This window comes from Armigeres subalbatus, chromosome 3 (assembly GCF_024139115.2).
Source record: "Armigeres subalbatus isolate Guangzhou_Male chromosome 3, GZ_Asu_2, whole genome shotgun sequence".
NCBI lineage: Eukaryota > Metazoa > Arthropoda > Insecta > Diptera > Culicidae > Armigeres > Armigeres subalbatus.
In genome coordinates, this window is record NC_085141.1 from 244,111,378 (window position 1) to 244,130,205 (window position 18,828).

An 18,828-nucleotide genomic window follows, 5' to 3' on the forward strand; every position below is an offset into this window, starting at 1 on the left:
AAATATGACATAGCAAATAAGGATGATAGTGTTAAGAAAACACGGAACACCTAGTCTAAGAGATGAATGCATGTATTAGATAATTAGCAACTAAAATTAGTTAAAAAAAAAAAAAAGAGTGATTCAAAACTGATTTTGCTCCGCCACGCTCAGTCGATTATGTTTCATATTTTGGGTGTCGTTCGCTGGTTTCGGTCGGTTTGAATAGGGGCTTACCGTGCACAGGTCGTTTCAGGTTTGTATGGCAGTTGATATGGCGAGGGGAAGACCATATGACTGCATGAAATTCAAGAACTTTAACTCCTTAGACACTGCATATTAAATGGACGTTCCAATAGTTGGAAGCCCCAAATACAATGTCGGCGGAACAGAAACTTACTTACTTTTACTTAAGGATCCTATACACCTCCGGTGGTGCAAAGGGCCGACTTGAAAGATCTCCATCCTGAGCGTTGCCCGGCTATCGCTTTAACCTGTTGCCAGGTTAGATTTCGGTCGACTTCTTTTATTTCTTTATTGAGGCTTCGCCGCCATGAGCTTCTGGGTCTGTCTCTGCTGCGATGTCCCGCTGGGTTCCAATCTAATGCTTGTTTACAGATTTCGTTTCTGCTCCTACGTAGAGTGTGGCCGACCCAGCCCTACTTCCGATCCCGAATTTCTGTTGCTATCGGCCTCTGGTGACAACGACGATGGAGCTCGTTGTTTGAGATCCAGTTGTGAGGCCACCAGGCCCGAATTATCTGTTAATGAACACCTGCAGCCGTTGAGTGTTCTCCACTGATACACACCATGTTTCGCTAGCGTAGAACAGCACAGATTTCACGTTAGAGTTGAAAATTCGTATTTTGGTGCGTTCACTTATCTGCCTGTTTTTCCAGATATTTCTTAGGCAGCCCTTGCTTTCTTGATCCGTGTGCCTATGTCGATCTTGGTACCGCCGTCTGACGCCATTTGACTACCAAGATATTGGAAGCTTTCAACATTCTCCACTGGTTGCCCGGCTACTGTGAAACTGGAAGGAGTCACTGTGTATACATCTAACGATTTGGTTTTGTTGACGTTGATGACTAAACCTGCCGAGGAGGAGCGCTCGACAAGGTCGCTGAGCTTACTCTGCATATCAGAGCGCCGTTGCGCGAGGAGTGCAACGTCATCCGCCAATTCGAAATCATTTAGGTGCTCCATGGTTACAGGCTGCCATAACAGCCCGCGGTTTGGTTCACGGTCAATCGCATCTACCAGAATCTCTCGATTACGATGAGGAACAGTAACGGTGATAGAATACATCCTTGCCTCACACCCGACCCGGACAGGGTCGGACAGGACCCCATTGTGCAGCACTCTACACGAAAAGGCCTCGTACTGTGCTTCGATGAGGCCGATGATTTTCTCAGGAACCCCCTTGCCTCTCAGGGCGCCCCACATATTCTCGTGATTGAGACGGTCGAAAGCTTTTTCGTAGTCAATGAATACCAAGTAAAGGGACTCTTGGAATTCGTTGACCTGCTCCAGAATTATGCGGAGCGTGACAATATGGTCCACACAGGATCTTCCGGCACGGAATCTGATGAGACATCGTAGAGGAGGCGAATGTCCCTGGTTGCGGCGGCTCTCTCCTTCGTCGGCCAAAGAGTCTGCCCACGCTCGCTTGTCCCGTCGACATGAGCGTTTTACTTCCTTCTCAAGAGCCGCGTATTGTTGACGGGCTACGACTTTGGCTCCTCTGGTTCTCGATCGCTCTATCACGGCTTTGGCTTCTCTTCGCTCCTCTATCTTCCTCCAGGTCTCATCGGTGATCCGTTGTTTTCTCTGGGTGCGTTGTTCGCCCAGATTGTTTTCGCTGGTGGCGATGAAGCCTTTCTTGATGGCTTTCCATTGATCTTCCACGCTGCCACCTTCCGGAATATCTGCAGCACGCGTCTCCAGTTCTTCAACGAAGGACCGTTTCACCGTGGCATCTTCCAGTCGGCGTGTGTTGAATCGTTGTCCAACTCTTTCCTCCTGCCGACGAATCCGCGCAATGCGCAGGCGTATTTCGCCGATGAGGAGGTGATGATCAGACGCGATATCGGCACTACGTTTATTCCGTACATCAAGAAGTCTCCGTTTCCATTTTCGGCTGATGCAGATGTGGTCGATTCGATTTTCTGTAAAGCCGTCACGGGAGACCCACGTGACCTTGTGAACCGGTCGATGAGGGAAGAGCGATCCCCCGATCACCATGTCGTTATTACCACAAAATTCTGCGAACAGCTCTCCGTTTTCGCTCATTTCTCCGAGACCATGCCCAAGTAACCAAAAGTTCCTTTAAGAGTACGTTTTTCGCTTAAGCAGCTCAGTGAAGCTGATTAAGCGAAAAATGTACTCTTAAAGGAACTTTTGGTTACTTGGGTGGCGTCCCATAAGGTCATGGTTCGAGTTGTCGGATCCGATCTTCGCATTGAAGTCGCCCAAACAGATCTTGATATCACCCTTCGGAATTCTATCTACGACGGCATTGAGTTGACTGTAGAAGTTCTCTTTGTCTTGCAGATCGGCAGCATCGCACAGTGTTCGATTTCGTCGATTTCACGATCAAAATTGAATAACTTTTAAACCGTTAGATTTAGATGTTTGGTGTCTTGTAGAAAGTTTTTGGGCGTGAAAAGACGCATCTTCTGAGGTAATGAGTTTGATGATCAATCCTCCTAGAAGTGAGATGAAAATTTTCTTATCGTCAGAAAAATAAATAGAGAATTGGTTTCTTCAGCAAAGTTGTAGAGTTAGGCATTACGAGAAACTTTGTAGAACATTCCGAAGCTCTATCTATTAAAGGTAATGAAATATGAGCGTTATCTGAGGATGACCCCACAAAAACAGTTTTTTTCGATATAACTTTTTAACGCGATTTTTTACATTTTCATGATTTTCTACAAAGTTATTCGGGCCAACAAAATACGCATTTTGATTACGATAGAAAGTTTCTATCTCTTAAGATAACAAAGTTATTCACGATTTTCCATTTTTTCTTGGTGAACTTTCACCTTAAGTAACTTTCTCCGGCGCAAAATGGCGCAGTCAGTTCAGGTGGTATCCGAAAGTCCTAGCTTTCTGCTACAACTGACATGTGAAACTCCTTGTAGGCAAGAGTAGGCAAGGTATGTTACATTCAGAAGAAGTTTGTCTGTGGAAGAAGTGTCCAATATAAAACCAACAAAAAGGCAAATAACGCAGCTCGCAACCTACATTTGATGCTTTAAATGCATTTTCATTCCATAAAATTATAAGGAGAACTACTGTAAGCCCATAGAGAAGCACTGGTTTTTTTTTGGTTCATTAAACACAATAAAATATTATCAGTATTGCTTTTACAGTAAGAATTGACTGAAACGCAAATAAACATAGATTCTGAAAATTCAATCAAAGTTCATTGCCTTCTTTCCGGATATTGGCCACCCAGAGTGGAAATTAATTATTATGTTTTTAAACTCAATTTGTGCATATGCACAACATGTGAACGATTTAGTTTGAAAAATGTATTTGAGGTAACCACTTCCTTCGGTGCGGTATCAACCCACGACCCCAGTATGCTATACAGATGCTTTCCCTACTAAGCCATGAAGGACTTCCGTCATCTTTTGCAGCTTCGCGGGTACTGATAAGCCCGAATTCCCAACACTATGGCTATGGCACATGGCCCGCCGAACTCTCGCAATTCAACCAATCAACGAAAAGATCATAAAAAAAACTAAAAAACGCTGTCTGGTAGTACATAGTTTCAATTGAAATAGATATACAAATACGAAGCTCTTCACATGAACTGATGGAAGATAATTTATGAGGAAACGGAAAGGGACGAACCAGTGGAAGTGAAAAAACGAGGCATGAGTTTTTCCAAGCCGAAAATGTCTATAGGATCTGTCAAAGTTCGTCATGGGTTCAACCACCACCAAAGGAAGTGGTTACCTCCAATTCATTTTTCAAACTAAATCTTTCACATGTTGTGCATATGCACAAATTGAGTTTTAAAACATGATAATTAATTTCCACTCCGGGTGGCCAATATCCGGAAAGCAGGCAATGAACTTTGATTGAATTTTCAGAATCTTTGTTTATTTGCGATTCAGTCAATTCAATTCAATATAAAAGCAATACTGATAATATTTAATTGTGTTTGATGAACCAAATAAAACCAGTGCTTCTCTTTGGGCTTACAGTAGTTCTCCTTATAATTTTATGGAATGAAAATGCATTTAAAGCATCAACAGTACACGGATAAATATTAAAAGCTAAATAGATTAAAATTTAATCTAAAACCATATTCGATCTATCCACTCATTGCAATGCTTAAAATGAAAATAACCTTTTGATGATTAATCCAAATATAATCATTGAAAATGATTACTCAATGTATAATCGAATGAAGAATAAATGCGTTTTATTCTGTAAAGCGTTCTATTCCAAAACAAAATAAAAACAATGTTTCAATTCAATCATTGTGGCATCAACAAGAAACTCAGAAGCCACATTATTTTAAAGAATTTTTATTCAAACCATTCAAATCAATATATTGCGATTAATATTACCGTACGATGGAAAGGGCAGCATGGTAGCACTCCCTTATAATAGTTTATATCATCCGTGATTTGGTAAATATTATTCCAAGGATCCGCTTCGAAAGTTCCGCTACCGCGGACATCGCCAGTTACCAGCTGGGGTTGCAGTTCCCGGAAGAATGATCAGGAAGCTACCAATATGCTGTTCATTATGACTCTCGTTGCTTAAACGGATCTCAACCAGGACCGATATGACGAATTATAGCCTGCGGAGGAGGTTATTAAACAAAATTTCAATATCGAAACAAGTCTGGTAAAAAAAACTACCTATCAATCACAGAATGCATGGCAGAACACGAAAACCGGCGTGACCGCCAACGATTTGCTGTTTTCATATATGAAGCATCCGAGGAAGCATCTTGGTAATGAGCCCATATTATCACAAACCATGTGTAACGCCATGAATAAACACCACAATAAACTTTTTTTTTATTTTATTGTTAAAAACCGCGATGAAAAAAATTATTTATTATTAGCTCGCAGAACTTGAGGCAAAAGGAGTTAATATTTTTGACAAGTTTCAAGAATATTATTGAGGATATAAAAATCAATTTAGTGAATATATTTCACAAAAACATTTCAATGCTTAAAATAGGGCATATATTTTAATCATTGGAAAGAATAAAATTTGAAAAATCTCAGAAAGGATTAAATAGAAAGCTAATTATCTTTTTCACTTTTCTCCGTGTAGGTTGCGAGCTGCGTTATTTGCCTTTTTGTTGATGTTATATTGGACACTTCTTCTGAATGTAACATACCTTGCCTACTCTTGCCTACAAGAAGTTTCACATGTCAGTTGTAGCAGAAGGCTATGACTTTCAGATACCACCTGAACTGACTGCGCCATTTTGCGCCGGAGAAAGTTACTTAAGGTGAAAGTTCACCAAGAAAAAATGGAAAATCGTGAATAACTTTGTTATCTTAAGAGATAGAAACTTTCTATCGTAATCAAAATGCGTATTTTGTTGGCCCGAATAACTTTGTAGAAGATCGTGAAAATGTGAAAAATCACGTTAAAAAGTTATATTTAAAAAACTGTTTTTGAGAGGGTCATCCTCAGATAACGCTCATATTTCATTACCTTCAATAGATAGAGCTTCGGAATGTTCTACAAAGTTTCTCGTAATGCCTTACTCTACAAGTTTGCTGAAGAAACCAATTCTCTATTTATTTTTCTGACGAAAAGTAAATTTTCATCTCACTTTTAGGAGGATTGATCATTAAACTCATTACATCAAAAGATGTGTCTTTTCACGCCCAAAAACTTTCTAGAAGACACCAAATATCTAAATCCAACGGTTTAAAAGTTATTCAATTTTGATCGTGAAATCGACGAAATCGAACACTGTGCATCGGTTGGCGCATAACATTGGATTATAGTAAGGTTTCGGACCCGTGGTCTAAATATGGCAACGATTATCCTTTCACTTATAGGTTCCCACTTCTTAAGCGCAGAGTGTGCCTGAGCGCTTAGTAGGAAGCCAACTCCGCGATACCGGGGAGCGTGTTCACCTCGTAAACCAGAGTATAGCAGAACTTGTCCCGACGGCGTTCTGTGTTCTCCAAAGTTTGGCCAACGGACTTCACTCAGTCCCAGGATCTCAAGCTTCATGCGGCGTGCCTCATTGGCAAGTTGTGCCAATTTACCCTGCTGGGCTAGGGTTAAAACGTTCCATGTTCATATTCGTGTCCGTTGTTTCGCGCCGTCGCCGTCGTCGCCGTAAAATCAGTCCGTATTCTTTCATTATCGGATTCTCAAACAAATTGATGTTTCGGGAACAGTAGGTTGTTGGCCCAAGGTTCCCTATCCACCGAGATGGGGCTGCCATCTTAGGTATAGCTTCCGGGGAATAGCATTTCATACTCAGCCGCTGGATGCCAGAACAGACGCTGTTGGAGCCGCACCTCCTTGGTTGACAGACGCTCGATCAGTCGGGTCAAATTTGTTTAAAGTCCCACCCAACACCAGGACTAGGCTAGTGCGCTTTGAGCGGCACACGGTCGCTTTGATAGGGCCTGCTTGGGGACACATGCAGCTTTTTATAGAAGTTCAACAGAGCCCACTGTCGAACCCCACCACATCCTAGGCAGACCCCACAGGACGCACCCTTTCACTCTAGCTGATGTCAGAAGGACAACAGTGCCCAGGCTGCACTACCAGCTAAAGTACAAAACCCTTAGCTGGCGGTCAATTGTCATCGGAAGACCCGTGGAAGCGTGAGTATTGGAACTTATGAGGACCAGAGCTATGTTAGGCGCCCCTTCCCTTCCATTTCGCAGCCCACCAGGCCCCCTTATACATCAATAAAATAAAATAAAATAAATTTTATTGCTAACTTTTCATCCCGTTATTTTGCATTATCTCTACAACAAATCTCGGTTTCAAGCTATCATAGTTTCTGCTTTTATGGAAATATTGGAGAATCTAACTTTGATTACAAAATTATCATCGCATTCTTGGAAATATCAGAGCATGCAGGCCAAATGATTCTTGTCATATTGGGTTTGGGTTCTGACAAAGGCTTGTTGCGAGGTGCGTTTGTCAGTAACAAATTCTGTTGACGACAAAGGGTATATTGTTGGGCGTTGCTCGAATATTTATTCCCTGATTGTAACAAATGCAAAACTAGCTTCGATATTAGTGAAAGAGAGCGTAATAAAAGAGAGTCTCTCATTTCGTCCTAGAAAACTACGACTACGAAGATCCCTTATTGTAGCTTTGCGAGAGCAAAATCATTGCAAATTAAACCTTATTGGCCATCAAGTGGTCCTATGGATGTTCCGGACCTCCCGGATTAATAACCAAATCGGAAAAAACGATTCGCGATTGTCGAGCGATTGTGTCGATGCTTCAAGGCTTTAGTCCGTTATCCTCCAGGGCTTCTTTTTGTTCCGTCACGTCTGTTCCGGGTTTCCAAGGTTATATTAAAAATGCATTCTTTTTCTGCTTGTCATTTTATGTAAAGTTTTTTTTTTGCTTGTAGAGCCATTAAGACCACTGTGACCAATTATAGGAATATTGTAGTAAGCTTATGTGACCTTTACTTTCATCAAGTTTTATGCTTTCCCCAGAAACTAGAACTAATCTTTCAACCAATGCTGACTGCAGATTGAGAATCCGTTAGGAATATGCAAGGAAATTGACATTTCCGGAAAAAAACGGTTCCGGAATTATGATAGATAACAATAACAGATCGGAATAATGTGGATATGGTTATCTCACTTGATGCTTTACGAGACAATTCCAAAGACATTCGTGGAGGGATCGGTTTTGGAACAGAAAACAAGGCATGAATCTATTTTGAAGATACATTTTGGGGACTGCAAGACTCACAGAACGATTTGTAACAGGTTTCGGTTGTTCTGCGCAAGAAACATTGGTTCAGGATGTATGGCCAAATCTCGAACCGTTTTCACGGAAATGGCCGTATCTCTGCGTATTCCTAACGAATTTTTGATCTGCAGTCGATAATGGTTCGGATTGGCAATCCTACGCCTTTGCTCACTAGGCTTACTGAAAAATATATTTTGTACAACACTAGTGAAAAACAACTTTAGCGATGTTTGTTTCGGTGAACTTCTCGCCGGAGTTGATTAGATCCGCTGTCGGAGACTATCCGAGTCGTTCGCGATCGCGGGAGCTAAATGGCTCAACGAATAAGGTGGGAGCTGAATGGATCAATGGCACCGGAATAGGCTAGGGCCACCGCCGGAGACCAACTGAGTAGACCGTGCCGGTGCAGCTTCGGGTCTTCGAAGCACCATTGAACCGGAAGTTATCTCCACCCGGAATCTTTGGATCGACTTCGGCATTCGTCCGGTCACCCGTTGAGACGAGTCGTCGGTTACGGGGGAGCTTCCGACGTCGGGGAACTCCCCGTCGGAGTAGTATTGATCCACCGCCGGGGACTATCCGAGTAGTTCGAGGCCAAGGCAGGAGCTGGATGGCTCAACGGCTAAGTAAGAAAACTGAATGGCTCAGTGCATGAGGAATCGGTTAATCAGAGTAGGCAAGGTCCAGCGCCGGGGATCATTTGAGTAGATCGTATGCGCGAATGCACGGGATCAGTACAAAAGGCCGAATCACAAAAGGCCGAAAATGTTCTAGCATACCACAAAAGCCCGAAAACCCAGAAGGCCGAATGACACAAAAGGCCGAATCTCAAAAGGCCGAATCATTACAAGAGTGTCAATCTTCCAATAAAGAGAACTTGGAATAATTAAGCCCCAAACGCAATACATCGGAACGGTGACGGAAACGGCAAATTTGACAGAAAATATATGGGCTAACTGTCAAATTTTCCGTTTCCATCGCCGTTCTGTTGTATTGCGTTTGGGGCTTTATAAATTTACGTTTACTATTGTTGTCCCATAAATAAAAACTTGTAGACGTGTTTTGCAATTAGTAGCAGCGATTTAATCAATCATATTTAGTTGAGGTATTTAACGTGAGTTCATCGTCGAAGTTCAATCTTTCAATTCAAAGAAGATGTATGACGCTGTTTACTGGGTCAATTTGAATCCTTATATATTGCATAATAAATCAATCTTCATTACAGTAATTAAAGGATGAATATAACTAAACACTGTACACAAATAAGTAGGTATAAGGCTAGCACTTTAAAATAACGGAGTAGTCTTAAAGTTCCCATTTTTTCTTCAACATTATCATCAGTAGTAGGTATTTGGAAAATTCAAATTAAAAAAATTTAAAAGAAACTGATCCAAGAGCCCTGATTCATGTGTCAAAGAATCGATTCGCCGATTTGCATCAATGTACGAGTGGCGCGCTTCATGACGCATGGCTGTGCCAATGGTGCGCACTACTCACGATCTAGTTGCGACATCAGAAGCTATACAAATCGACTTTTTCGATTATTATGTTTTTTAGCTGAAAGCTTTATAGCTCACGGTTCCCAAGTGTATTTCATTTTCTCAAAATTTAAGAGAAACTGATTTTTGGCAACAAATTCAAGGAATGTAAAATAACAACATTGCCAATGACAACAACATTATCCTCTCTTGTAAATGGTGGGACAAACTCAACTCTCAATAAGCGTTTGTCCCAAACTGCAACAGAATAGGACAATGATCGCCTGCCACGCATTTTGAGAAGTAGTCGGTTTCCGATGATGTTTTTGGTTAAATTAGTATCAGTTATCATAGATTAGACATAAACTTAACCATCTGTTGACATGATTTGCGTTTTACTTCTGAAATATACAAGTTATCGCAGTTTGAAAAGTTCACAACAATTACCTCTCCATGTTTGTTGCAAATAAAATGGAACGCAACAATGTCTTTATCCTCTGCAGATGGGGACAAAGAGTTATCGCTATTCTCTTTTGTCGCTTGTTTTTTGCATTTTTCAGCGACAATTACATTCCTTGAACAAATCACAAAATAATACGAATATTCTAAATTATATTAGGTATTTGAATAAAAAAAGAACGAATTATTTGTTTGCTCTGAACTGAACTCGGCCATTTGGCCTTTTGTGATTCGGCCTTATGTGCTTTCGGCCTTTTGTGGTTTCGGCCTTTTGTGCATTCGGCCTTTTTTGCTTTCGGCCTTTTGTAATTCGGCCTACCCGAATGCACCGACGTCGGGTCGTCGTGGTACCGCTGAACCGGAAGCTATCTTCACCCGCAATCTTTGATCTGTCTTCGGCATCCGTCCGGTCACCCGTTGAAGTGAGAAAGTGCGTAGAACTTGAGCTAATCGAATATGTTGACCACGTGAAAGCGTAGTGTTGGTTATGCAATAGCCTTCCACAGATTGGTATCGGGGGATCTTCCGCCACCGAGGAACTCCCTATCGGTCCCCATGATAGATCGGCCGCCGGGATTACAACAAGTCAGAACACTGAATACTTAATAATAGTGCTTCGATTCGATGGTATTATAATGTGTTTGAGGTTTTCTTTCAGTTAATAAAACATGTTTTAGTTATTACGTCATCCCGAATGGGAACTTTTTATTCATTATTAGACAATTATTACGAAAAGTGTAACCGAATCATCGTTCATGGTTCTGTCTACTATTCTAGTGTCACAAATATGTATGCTTTTATATGGTGTGGTAAAATAAAGTAACCCAATTCTATCCTGCTGTCTAAAGACCCATCCCTTAAAAGATTTGATAATAAATGGAAACTGATACCTAGGGTTGGTATCGGAAACATATCTAGCTTGTGTGTAGTACGTGTGTGTGTGTTCTTGTCTGTTTATAAGTTGCCTAAAAGATTAAAGTGTTTGACTACCGATATTTGAATTGTGTTTATGCTCATAATATTAGATACGCGATTAGATACATTTTGATAGGTGTTTCGATCATCTGTCCTGTAGATGTTGTAAATCGGTTCAGTCACGTGTGGATTAAACTAACCAAATTAAATATTGAAATATATTCACTGGAATTGTGGTAAGAAAGGTAAAAACGCATGTTGTTTCTCTTACATTAAGAACATTGAAAGAATTGAAAGATGTGCTGTTGTGGAAAGTAGATAGAAGTAATGCTTTGATTAATTATCTGCTGACATCTCGGTAATACAGTTATTGATGTCCAGCAACTGTTTCACGAACTCTGCGTCCTGTGTAGACGCCGCTAGATCAACCATCAGTACGATTAGGTCCGTCAGTTCCATCCGCAGTTGCGGAGCTAGATTTTTCAAATGAGCCATAATATTATCAGGAATCTGGAATTTGCAAAGGAGTGTTAGAATACTGTTTAATTAAAACTTCTCAGTGTACATACGGTTTTGGGATCTTTAAACGACGAGAACTTGAATTTTTGTTTTACTTGTGTATCGTTGACACTATCGTAGAAGAGAGTCACCTGTGCATCCGCTGGGCTGAGAACGACCGGGAAGTAAAGTCCGGCGCAGACACGGCCTTTGGCGTCGCGAGACAGCAACGAGCGGAAATTGTACACGAGGTTCCTACGAACGGTGACATCAATCGCTGTTCGGTAGGGCCGCTCGATGTAGATCAAAGACATCTCGTACTGCTGCTTGCTGCCGCGTGTGACGCGTTCTGTCCAGGTGATAAAGTTCGAATCATGGTGACTCAATACGTAGCAGTACTCGCGTTTGCAGTGAGGCTCATTCGATTGCGTAAACCAGCCGGAGTGTGGATAACATTGATCTTTCATTACGGTAACAGCGCGTGCCACGTGGTAACCCGGATCAAGGATTAGCACACCTTCGCGTCCCCCGACCACGATTTGCATCGCGACCAGAGCATGCTCCTTCTCCAGACCTGGTCCGGCGTGCTCAATGTCTTTCTCGGTGCAGTGGTTGATGTAAGCTTCCGATTCTTCAACTGCTTCTTCGCACGAGACCAGGTAGAAGTGTTCGGCAATATGCGGGTGTTGTTCTGCAATCCTGAAAATTTAGAATAGAGAAAGAATGATTAGTGTTGTTGGGAAGAAAGTTTTGCTTTCTTTTGCTGAACCTACCTTGAAACTATCTCCATTGCTAAACTGACACACATGTGATGCCGACGGTTGATCGGTATGGTGTAGTTCTGGAAATGGGTTCTAAGATCCGGGTCGGCACTGTGAGCGCCGCGGTATGCCTTGTGAAAATCCACAAAGTTGTTCGCTGTATTGTAATGAGTCTCCTCCAACATCCGCTGTAGTTTAGTTTCAATCAGGCCTATCAAATCTTCGTACTGCCACACCTTGTTGATGATGTACGGTTTGGCCGGTTTGTTGGACCATTTCGGTAGCGGTAGCGGCGATTTAATCGGCCACGCTCCGTCGATCTGATCAAACTTGGCCAGGTTGTAGCTGTCCTCGTCGAGCGTCCATCCGAGGTCAGCGGCACCGAGGGCAAGGCCCGATTCCGTTTCCGTCACATAGTATCTGTGACTTTCCGGGTCGGTCAATCGGCTGGTGGGTTGACCGAGCCCGCGGTCCAACGGTAGGACCGAGGGAAGCTCGCTGTCGATGACGGCGAGTCAACTTGGCCATTCGTTACCCCAGCGGCCAACGGTTGGTACGTAGGCGCCATCCTGACGTTCGACGCTAGTGAATGAAATGGTGTTCGCACCGTTAAGATCGTTCCGGCCCTGCACTTTGCCGGTCAGGCCCGGTTCGTCCCCTTTTGATGTTGTTGATTTTTCACGCTCTGCGAATTGGGAAGAATACGATTAGCACGAACTGCGGTATGATACCGCCAACGGTGGGATACCTTCACGTAGAGGCATTTGCAACCATAGTCAGTACAGTGTGAATGGATTTCAAGAGAGTGAGCATTGTAGACGCCTCTTGAGAGTGCTGCACGCTGAGTAATTGTCAGTCAAAGTGTGAAATGCATTTGGGACAAAGAGAGACCAGTTGCTTTAAAACGATAGGTTTACTCAATGAACAAAATACTTTCTCTCAATAATATATAAAACATCTGTTTTGTTCTTATGTGAGCGTGTGTCCTCGAACTAACTTCTAGTCAGATTCATGCATTGTCGCTGAGAGTGTATTGCAAGTATACACATAGATATCATATTTTCCTGTTATGCATTCCAAAACAAATGTTTCTTATTAACAAAGGAAATGACTCATGGAATTCCTTTTAATTCTTTGAATGGATGTTTAAGTTGTTTTACAATCAGCTCGTTTCGCATTACGGGTTCTTTTGTGTGCTTACGACAACTTTTAAACTAGTGGTGGGGGCACCATAAATTAGAAGAATCCATTTACATTTTAACATTGTATGATGTTGAAGTTTTTAAAAGGTCGAAACGCCATAGCAGTGCAAAACATATTACACTTGAGTCAAAGTTTCGGGACAAATAAACAAGTTTATAGCGGTTGCAGCTGTGTTTTATTATCTACTTGGGTTTCATCAAAATAAACAACTGTCAGCCATTGTTGTAACACCGCCAAATGCCGTTGAACAAGTCGAAAGCCACTTTGTACGGTAAATGCAAATAAGACAAATTGCGACGAGCAATGGCTATGTTTATTGTTGGCTTTACTTTTTATGGAATAGCGTCTAGCTGCAACTGGAATTAACTGACAATGTTTTATTATTCATTTAGTTATCCAGAAAGGGTAGAACATGTTGCTGCGGCATTTACCAAGAACAAAATGGAAAACAGCTCTTGCGCTTTCAAATAGGTTTAGTTTCTAGTTTATCTAATAAACTCAAGATTCCTAGAAATTATCATTTTGAGGTACACAAATTATCAATTTTAAACATGTGTTTATCACAATACTAAGACGATATTTTTAGAATCAATTTATTACAAATCAAAAGGTGTGAATCAAAATATAGTTGGTAAAAGTAAAATTGCGTTTGATCAAAACAGCTACCCATCTTTCGTATGTTCGTATGTTCGAAATCAACAATCTTTTGTCCCCTGCTTGTCATAAGTACGAGACACTGAAGACGGCCTTACTGTTGAGGTCGAAATACGTATCTGTCAAAGCTACAATAAAGTAGTGGAATTAAATGAAATAGTACAAACTCGTCTTTATGACAAGTAAATACATTCCACTAAACGCTTAAAATAGTTTTCGAATCTTTTGTCCCAGATGGGCTGAAAAAGCATCCACTAGAGGGCCAAGTTTTGGAAAATTTGCCAATATTTCATCCATTTTGCACAAGACCTTTGATGGCTTAAACAAGAGATCGTGGATAATTATCGTTGTTTTTGACTACTTGGCGTAAAAATCAAAAGTAAACAAGCCATCTGTATCCAAATCAATACCATTCGAAAACATTTCTCATTTTTGTGATTTTTTTCAGCAGCGAGCACCTCGGATAACAACAAAACAGGACATAAATTGAGCCTAAATAGCCTCTTTTGCGAATGTTATTGATATAGGACAGCGGTTCTCAACCTGGGGTACATGTACCCCCGGGGGTACCTTCGCTGACCCCAGGGGGTACCTCGGACGAAATTGCGTAATGGCGGACGAACTACAATTCTAATTAAAAAAAACTATTGGTAAAATTTTAATAATTGTATAAATTTATATTCCAAGACTTTGAATTGAACATAATTTGCATAGCAATTAGTAAATTAAAACATATCGAACCATGTCCACCACAACCAACACAGTGTATGAAGGACCGTGGGACAAAAGATCAAAGATATCTTCAAAAACAATCTACTTATATACTTCCTAACTAAAATATTAAATTTGAAGGTTCAAAAGCCTTGAGGCATAAGGCTTTTTTTCAAAAAGAAATCTTGGTAGCTTATCCTCATCTACGCGGTTCGAAAGCATCCTTCGAAGCAAAATAATTGAAATATCAAATTTGAAGTTTAGGGTTAAGGCTTTTATAAAAAAAAAAATGGAAGCCTTCTTCTACGCGGTTCAAAAGCCTCATTGCAAGACCCTTTCAAGAGACTTGGAAACCTCCTTTTGAGGGGCTCAGAATTCTTCTTTCAGCCAGCCCCCCTTCAGGTGGTTCGGAATCCTCTTTTCGAAAGGGTCGGAAGCACCCTTTCAAGTTGCTCGGAAACTTCTTTTAAAGGGGGTCCGAATTCTATCTTCGAGAAGCTTGGAAGCCTATTTTTAAAAGGCTCAGCATCGTCATTTCAAAAGGCTCGAAATTTCCCTTTCATTAGGCTCGGAAACCTCCTTTTAAGAGGGGCTCCAAATTCTTTCAGCCAATCCCCACAAGTGGTTTGGAGGCCTATTTCCAAAATGGTCGAAAACCCAGTTTCAAGAGGCTCAGAAGCCCCTTTTTCAAGGGGCTCAGAAGCCCACTTTCAAAAGACTCGGAAACCTCCTTTCAAGTGGTTCGGAAACTTCCTTTAGAAGGGCTCGGAATTCTTCCTTGGAGAAGCCCACAAGTGGTTCAGAGGCCTATTTTCAAAATGGTCGGAAACCCAGTTTCAGGAGGCTCAGAAGCCCCTTTTTCAAGGGGCTCAGAAGCCCACTTTCAAGAGACTCGGAAACCCCCTTTCAAGTGGTTCGTAAACTTCCTTTCGAAGGGCTCGGAGTTCTTCCTTGGAGAAGCTTGGAAGCCTAAGGCTAAGCAACGTTATTTTAAGATGCTCAATGCCTCCTTTCAAGCGACTCGAAAACCGAATTCTTCTTTCAGTCAGCCCCCTTTGAAGTGGTTCGGAAGCCTCTTTTCGGAAGCCCCCTTTCAAAATAGATAGGAAGCCCTCATTCAAGAGGCTCAGATGCCCTTTTTTAAGAGGGTCACAATCCCCCTTTTTCCAGATGGTTTGAAAGGTTGGTTGAAATGGTTATGAAAGAGTCGGAAGCCTTTCAAGTGGCTCGAAAACTTCCTTTAGAGGGGCTCGGAATTTTTCCTTCGAGAAGCTCAGAAGCCTGCATTGAAAAGGCTCAGAAATGTCATTTCAAGATGCCCAAAGCCTAATTTCAAGAGGCTGGAAAGACCCTTTTTTAGTAGCTCGGAAACCTCCTTTTAAGGGGCATAGAATCCTGCATTCGAGGGGCTTGGAATCCTTTTAGCCAACCATCACGAGTGGCTCGGAAGCCGCTTTTCAAAGGGGTCGGAAGCTTAGTTTCAAGATGCTCAGAAACTCCCTTTCAAGTGTCTCGGAATTTTCCTTTCGAGTGGCTCGGAATTCTTCTTTCAAGAAGTCAACTTTCAAACGGCTCAGCAATGTCATTTCAAGATCCTCAAAGCCTCCTTTCAAAAGGCTCGAATGATCCCTTTCATGTGGCTTGGAAGCCTCCTTTTGAAAGCCTCGGAAACTCCCTTTTGAGGGGCTCGGAATTATTCTTTCAAAAGGGTCAGCAACTTCATTTCAAGAAGCTCAAAAGTCTCTTTTCAATAGGTTTGAAAGCACTCTTTAAGATAATCTTATGAGTTACGGTTATTGAAATAGGGGGTACCTCAATGAATAAAAACACATAAAGGGGTACCTCTCAAGAAAAAGGTTGGGAACAGCTGATATAGGAGAATGTTAATAATGAAACAGATACTCTATCTGGTGGATAATTAAAACGATAAATTTGCTCAACCGCATAGACCAGGATTTGAGCCATATACCTTAGCAATCTTCAAAATGACGTGGAAAAATCTAGATTTCTTTTAATCATTGAACTGCTGTGAATCGTATGTTAGTCCCATTTCTAAAAGCAAAAAACAGCTTGCAAAAATTTTGTATGTTTCTCAGCTAACGCTTCCATTAAAACTTACATCCAAAATTTCAAAAATGGCCGATTTTCATGGGTTTACCTCCACTCGCACTGACGAAACTACTCATACGGCATTAATCATAGTAATCCATGAGTCAGTAGACAAAATTTGACAGCTCTATTCTATCAGTCGAACTCTCGAACTCTAACCGTGATGGTAAAAACAGTGAAGCAACTTCGTTCAGAATTGTACGCGTTCAAAGAAGGTCGGCAACCTGCCAAATAGTAATAAAGTACTTGGTGAACATGAACACACATGTCAGGAAGCGGTAGTCTCGTCCACTGGTTTCGAAGGTGCAGGCCATCAAAAAAAAGTAATTCGAGTGTTACTGACTTTCGATTCTGTTTGAGTCCTGATGTGGAGTGGGACTCTAAACAAATCTGATCCGACTAATCGAAGGTCTATCCACCAAAGAGGTCCGGCTAAAGCAGCGTCTGTACTGGTATTCAGCGGCTGAGTATGAAATGCTATTCCCCGGAAGCTATACTGCCGTTCTACGCACAATTGTCTCATGTTACCTTTGATGAATAATCTTAAACTCGAGTCAATTTGTCTCATTGAAAGAATGAAGTTGTTGCTTGATGATAATAGAGACTGAAACCCGTTTGAATAAGTAGTGATTCGTTTTATGTCCTGGAAAAGTGCTGCCTACGCTCATAACATTCCAAAAATATTTGTTAAATTTTAAGAACTAAGAACCAAATTAACTCGAGTTTGGATTTTTTCATCGAAGGTAACATGGGACAATTAAGCGTAGAACGGCAGTATATCTAAGATGTTAACCTCATCCCGGTGGATCGGGTCCTTGGGCCAACAACCTTCTGTTCTCGTAACTCAAAAAACAATACGAGAAACCAACAATGAGAGATCGTAATCTCCAGTAACGGCCACGACGTTTGTCATGAAACGAAGGACTCGAATTGGAACATGGAATGTTCTAGAGTTAGCTCAGGCGCGGCGCATGAAGTCTTGGAACTGAGTGAAGTCCGTTTACCAAACTTTGGAGAACACAAACGTGCACAAACTACCGGTGGCAGGTATTGTTATATTCCGGTATTCGAGGGAACATAACTCCCCGGCTGATGCTTAGTAACCAATCAATGAAAGAATAATCATTGTCAGATTTAGAGCGAATCTCACGATAATCCAATGTTATGCGCCGACCGATACTGTCAAGTTGCAGGACAAGCAGATTTTTTGCAGTTAACTGAATGTCGTCGACTTAATGTCCAAAATAAACGCAGCGCTGACATCGCTTCTAACCATCACCTTCTAATTGACGAGGCTCGATTACGCATTGTTCGGAATCAGCGGCGGGAGAAGAGAATCGGACGGCAATTCAACATACGCTGACTAGAAGATCCAGCTGTGATAAGATCGTTAGTTGAAGACCTTGGAGCTCGGACAACGGATATACCGGAAATTGGCAGCTTAGAAGAGCAGTGGACGAGCATTAAAAATGCCATTATCGAAACAAGCGACAACAACCTGGGTAAGGGAACGTCCACAAATTACGTAACGCTTGGAGGGGGGAGGGGGGTTGAGTAAAGTGTGACGATCCATACAAAATTTTCAGAAGCTTCATACAAAAAGTGTGACATAGGGGGGAGGGGGTTGAAAAAGTTCAATTTTTGCGTTACGTAATTAATGGATCTTCCCTAAGCTGCGCACCCAGCGGAAAGAGTGGATTACTGATGCGTTCTGGCGGAAGATTGAGGAGCGTATAGAAGCAAACGCCGCGATAGAGCGGGCAAGAACCAGAGTAGCCAAACACGAGTCCCGTCAACAGTATTCGACTCGAGCGTGGATGGACTCCATGGCTAGCGATTATGCTAGTTGAAACGTTGGTGCGAGCAATTCTAGCAACTTCAAGTTTCATCGCTCGACCAACCATCAACATCTCGGAAGGAGCTGCCTAGAATGCTCCATCACTGCAGGAGATTGAAGCAGCCATCCGAAGCAGCCAAGCACGACTTTTCCAGCCGACTGGAAGCAGGGTGTCTTGTGAAGTGAAGGTCCCAAAATAAAGTGGATCTGACACGACTCTTCGCCGGCACCAGGCAGGATTCCATACGGAAGATCATACGTGGACAGTATTATT

At 41.9% G+C, this 18,828-nt stretch overlaps 1 protein-coding gene and 1 long non-coding RNA gene across 2 annotated transcripts in view; both read right to left on the bottom strand.

Moving 5' to 3' along the window:
* Positions 1 to 10,537: 10,537 nt before the first annotated feature.
* LOC134221912 (uncharacterized) lies at positions 10,538 to 12,549 on the bottom strand. The gene is made up of 3 exons (XM_062701078.1): positions 12,053 to 12,549; positions 11,351 to 11,978; positions 10,538 to 11,291 (listed from the first exon to the last, which is right to left on the bottom strand). The coding sequence occupies exons 1-3, from the start codon at positions 12,223 to 12,225 to the stop codon at positions 11,118 to 11,120; spliced, it is 975 nt and encodes a 324-aa protein (XP_062557062.1). The 5' UTR covers positions 12,226 to 12,549; the 3' UTR covers positions 10,538 to 11,117.
* A 123-nt stretch (positions 12,550 to 12,672) lies between these two features.
* Positions 12,673 to 18,828, bottom strand: part of LOC134221913 (uncharacterized) — a 38,320-nt gene continuing 32,164 nt past the window's right edge. The window contains exon 3 of the long non-coding RNA XR_009982386.1: positions 12,673 to 12,725. This is a non-coding gene — a long non-coding RNA (uncharacterized LOC134221913). The remainder of the gene's footprint in view (positions 12,726 to 18,828) is intronic.

Excerpts from the sequence above, each read along its gene's own strand:
- LOC134221912 (XM_062701078.1), bottom strand. The coding sequence starts at position 12,225 with ATGTTGGAGGAGACTCATTACAATACAGCGAACAACTTTGTGGATTTT. Across the intron at positions 11,979-12,052 it reads GCAATGGAGATAGTTTCAAG|GATTGCAGAACAACACCCGC; the intron begins GTAGGTTCAGCA and ends CTAAATTTTCAG. Across the intron at positions 11,292-11,350 it reads CGTTTAAAGATCCCAAAACC|ATTCCTGATAATATTATGGC; the intron begins GTATGTACACTG and ends TGCAAATTCCAG.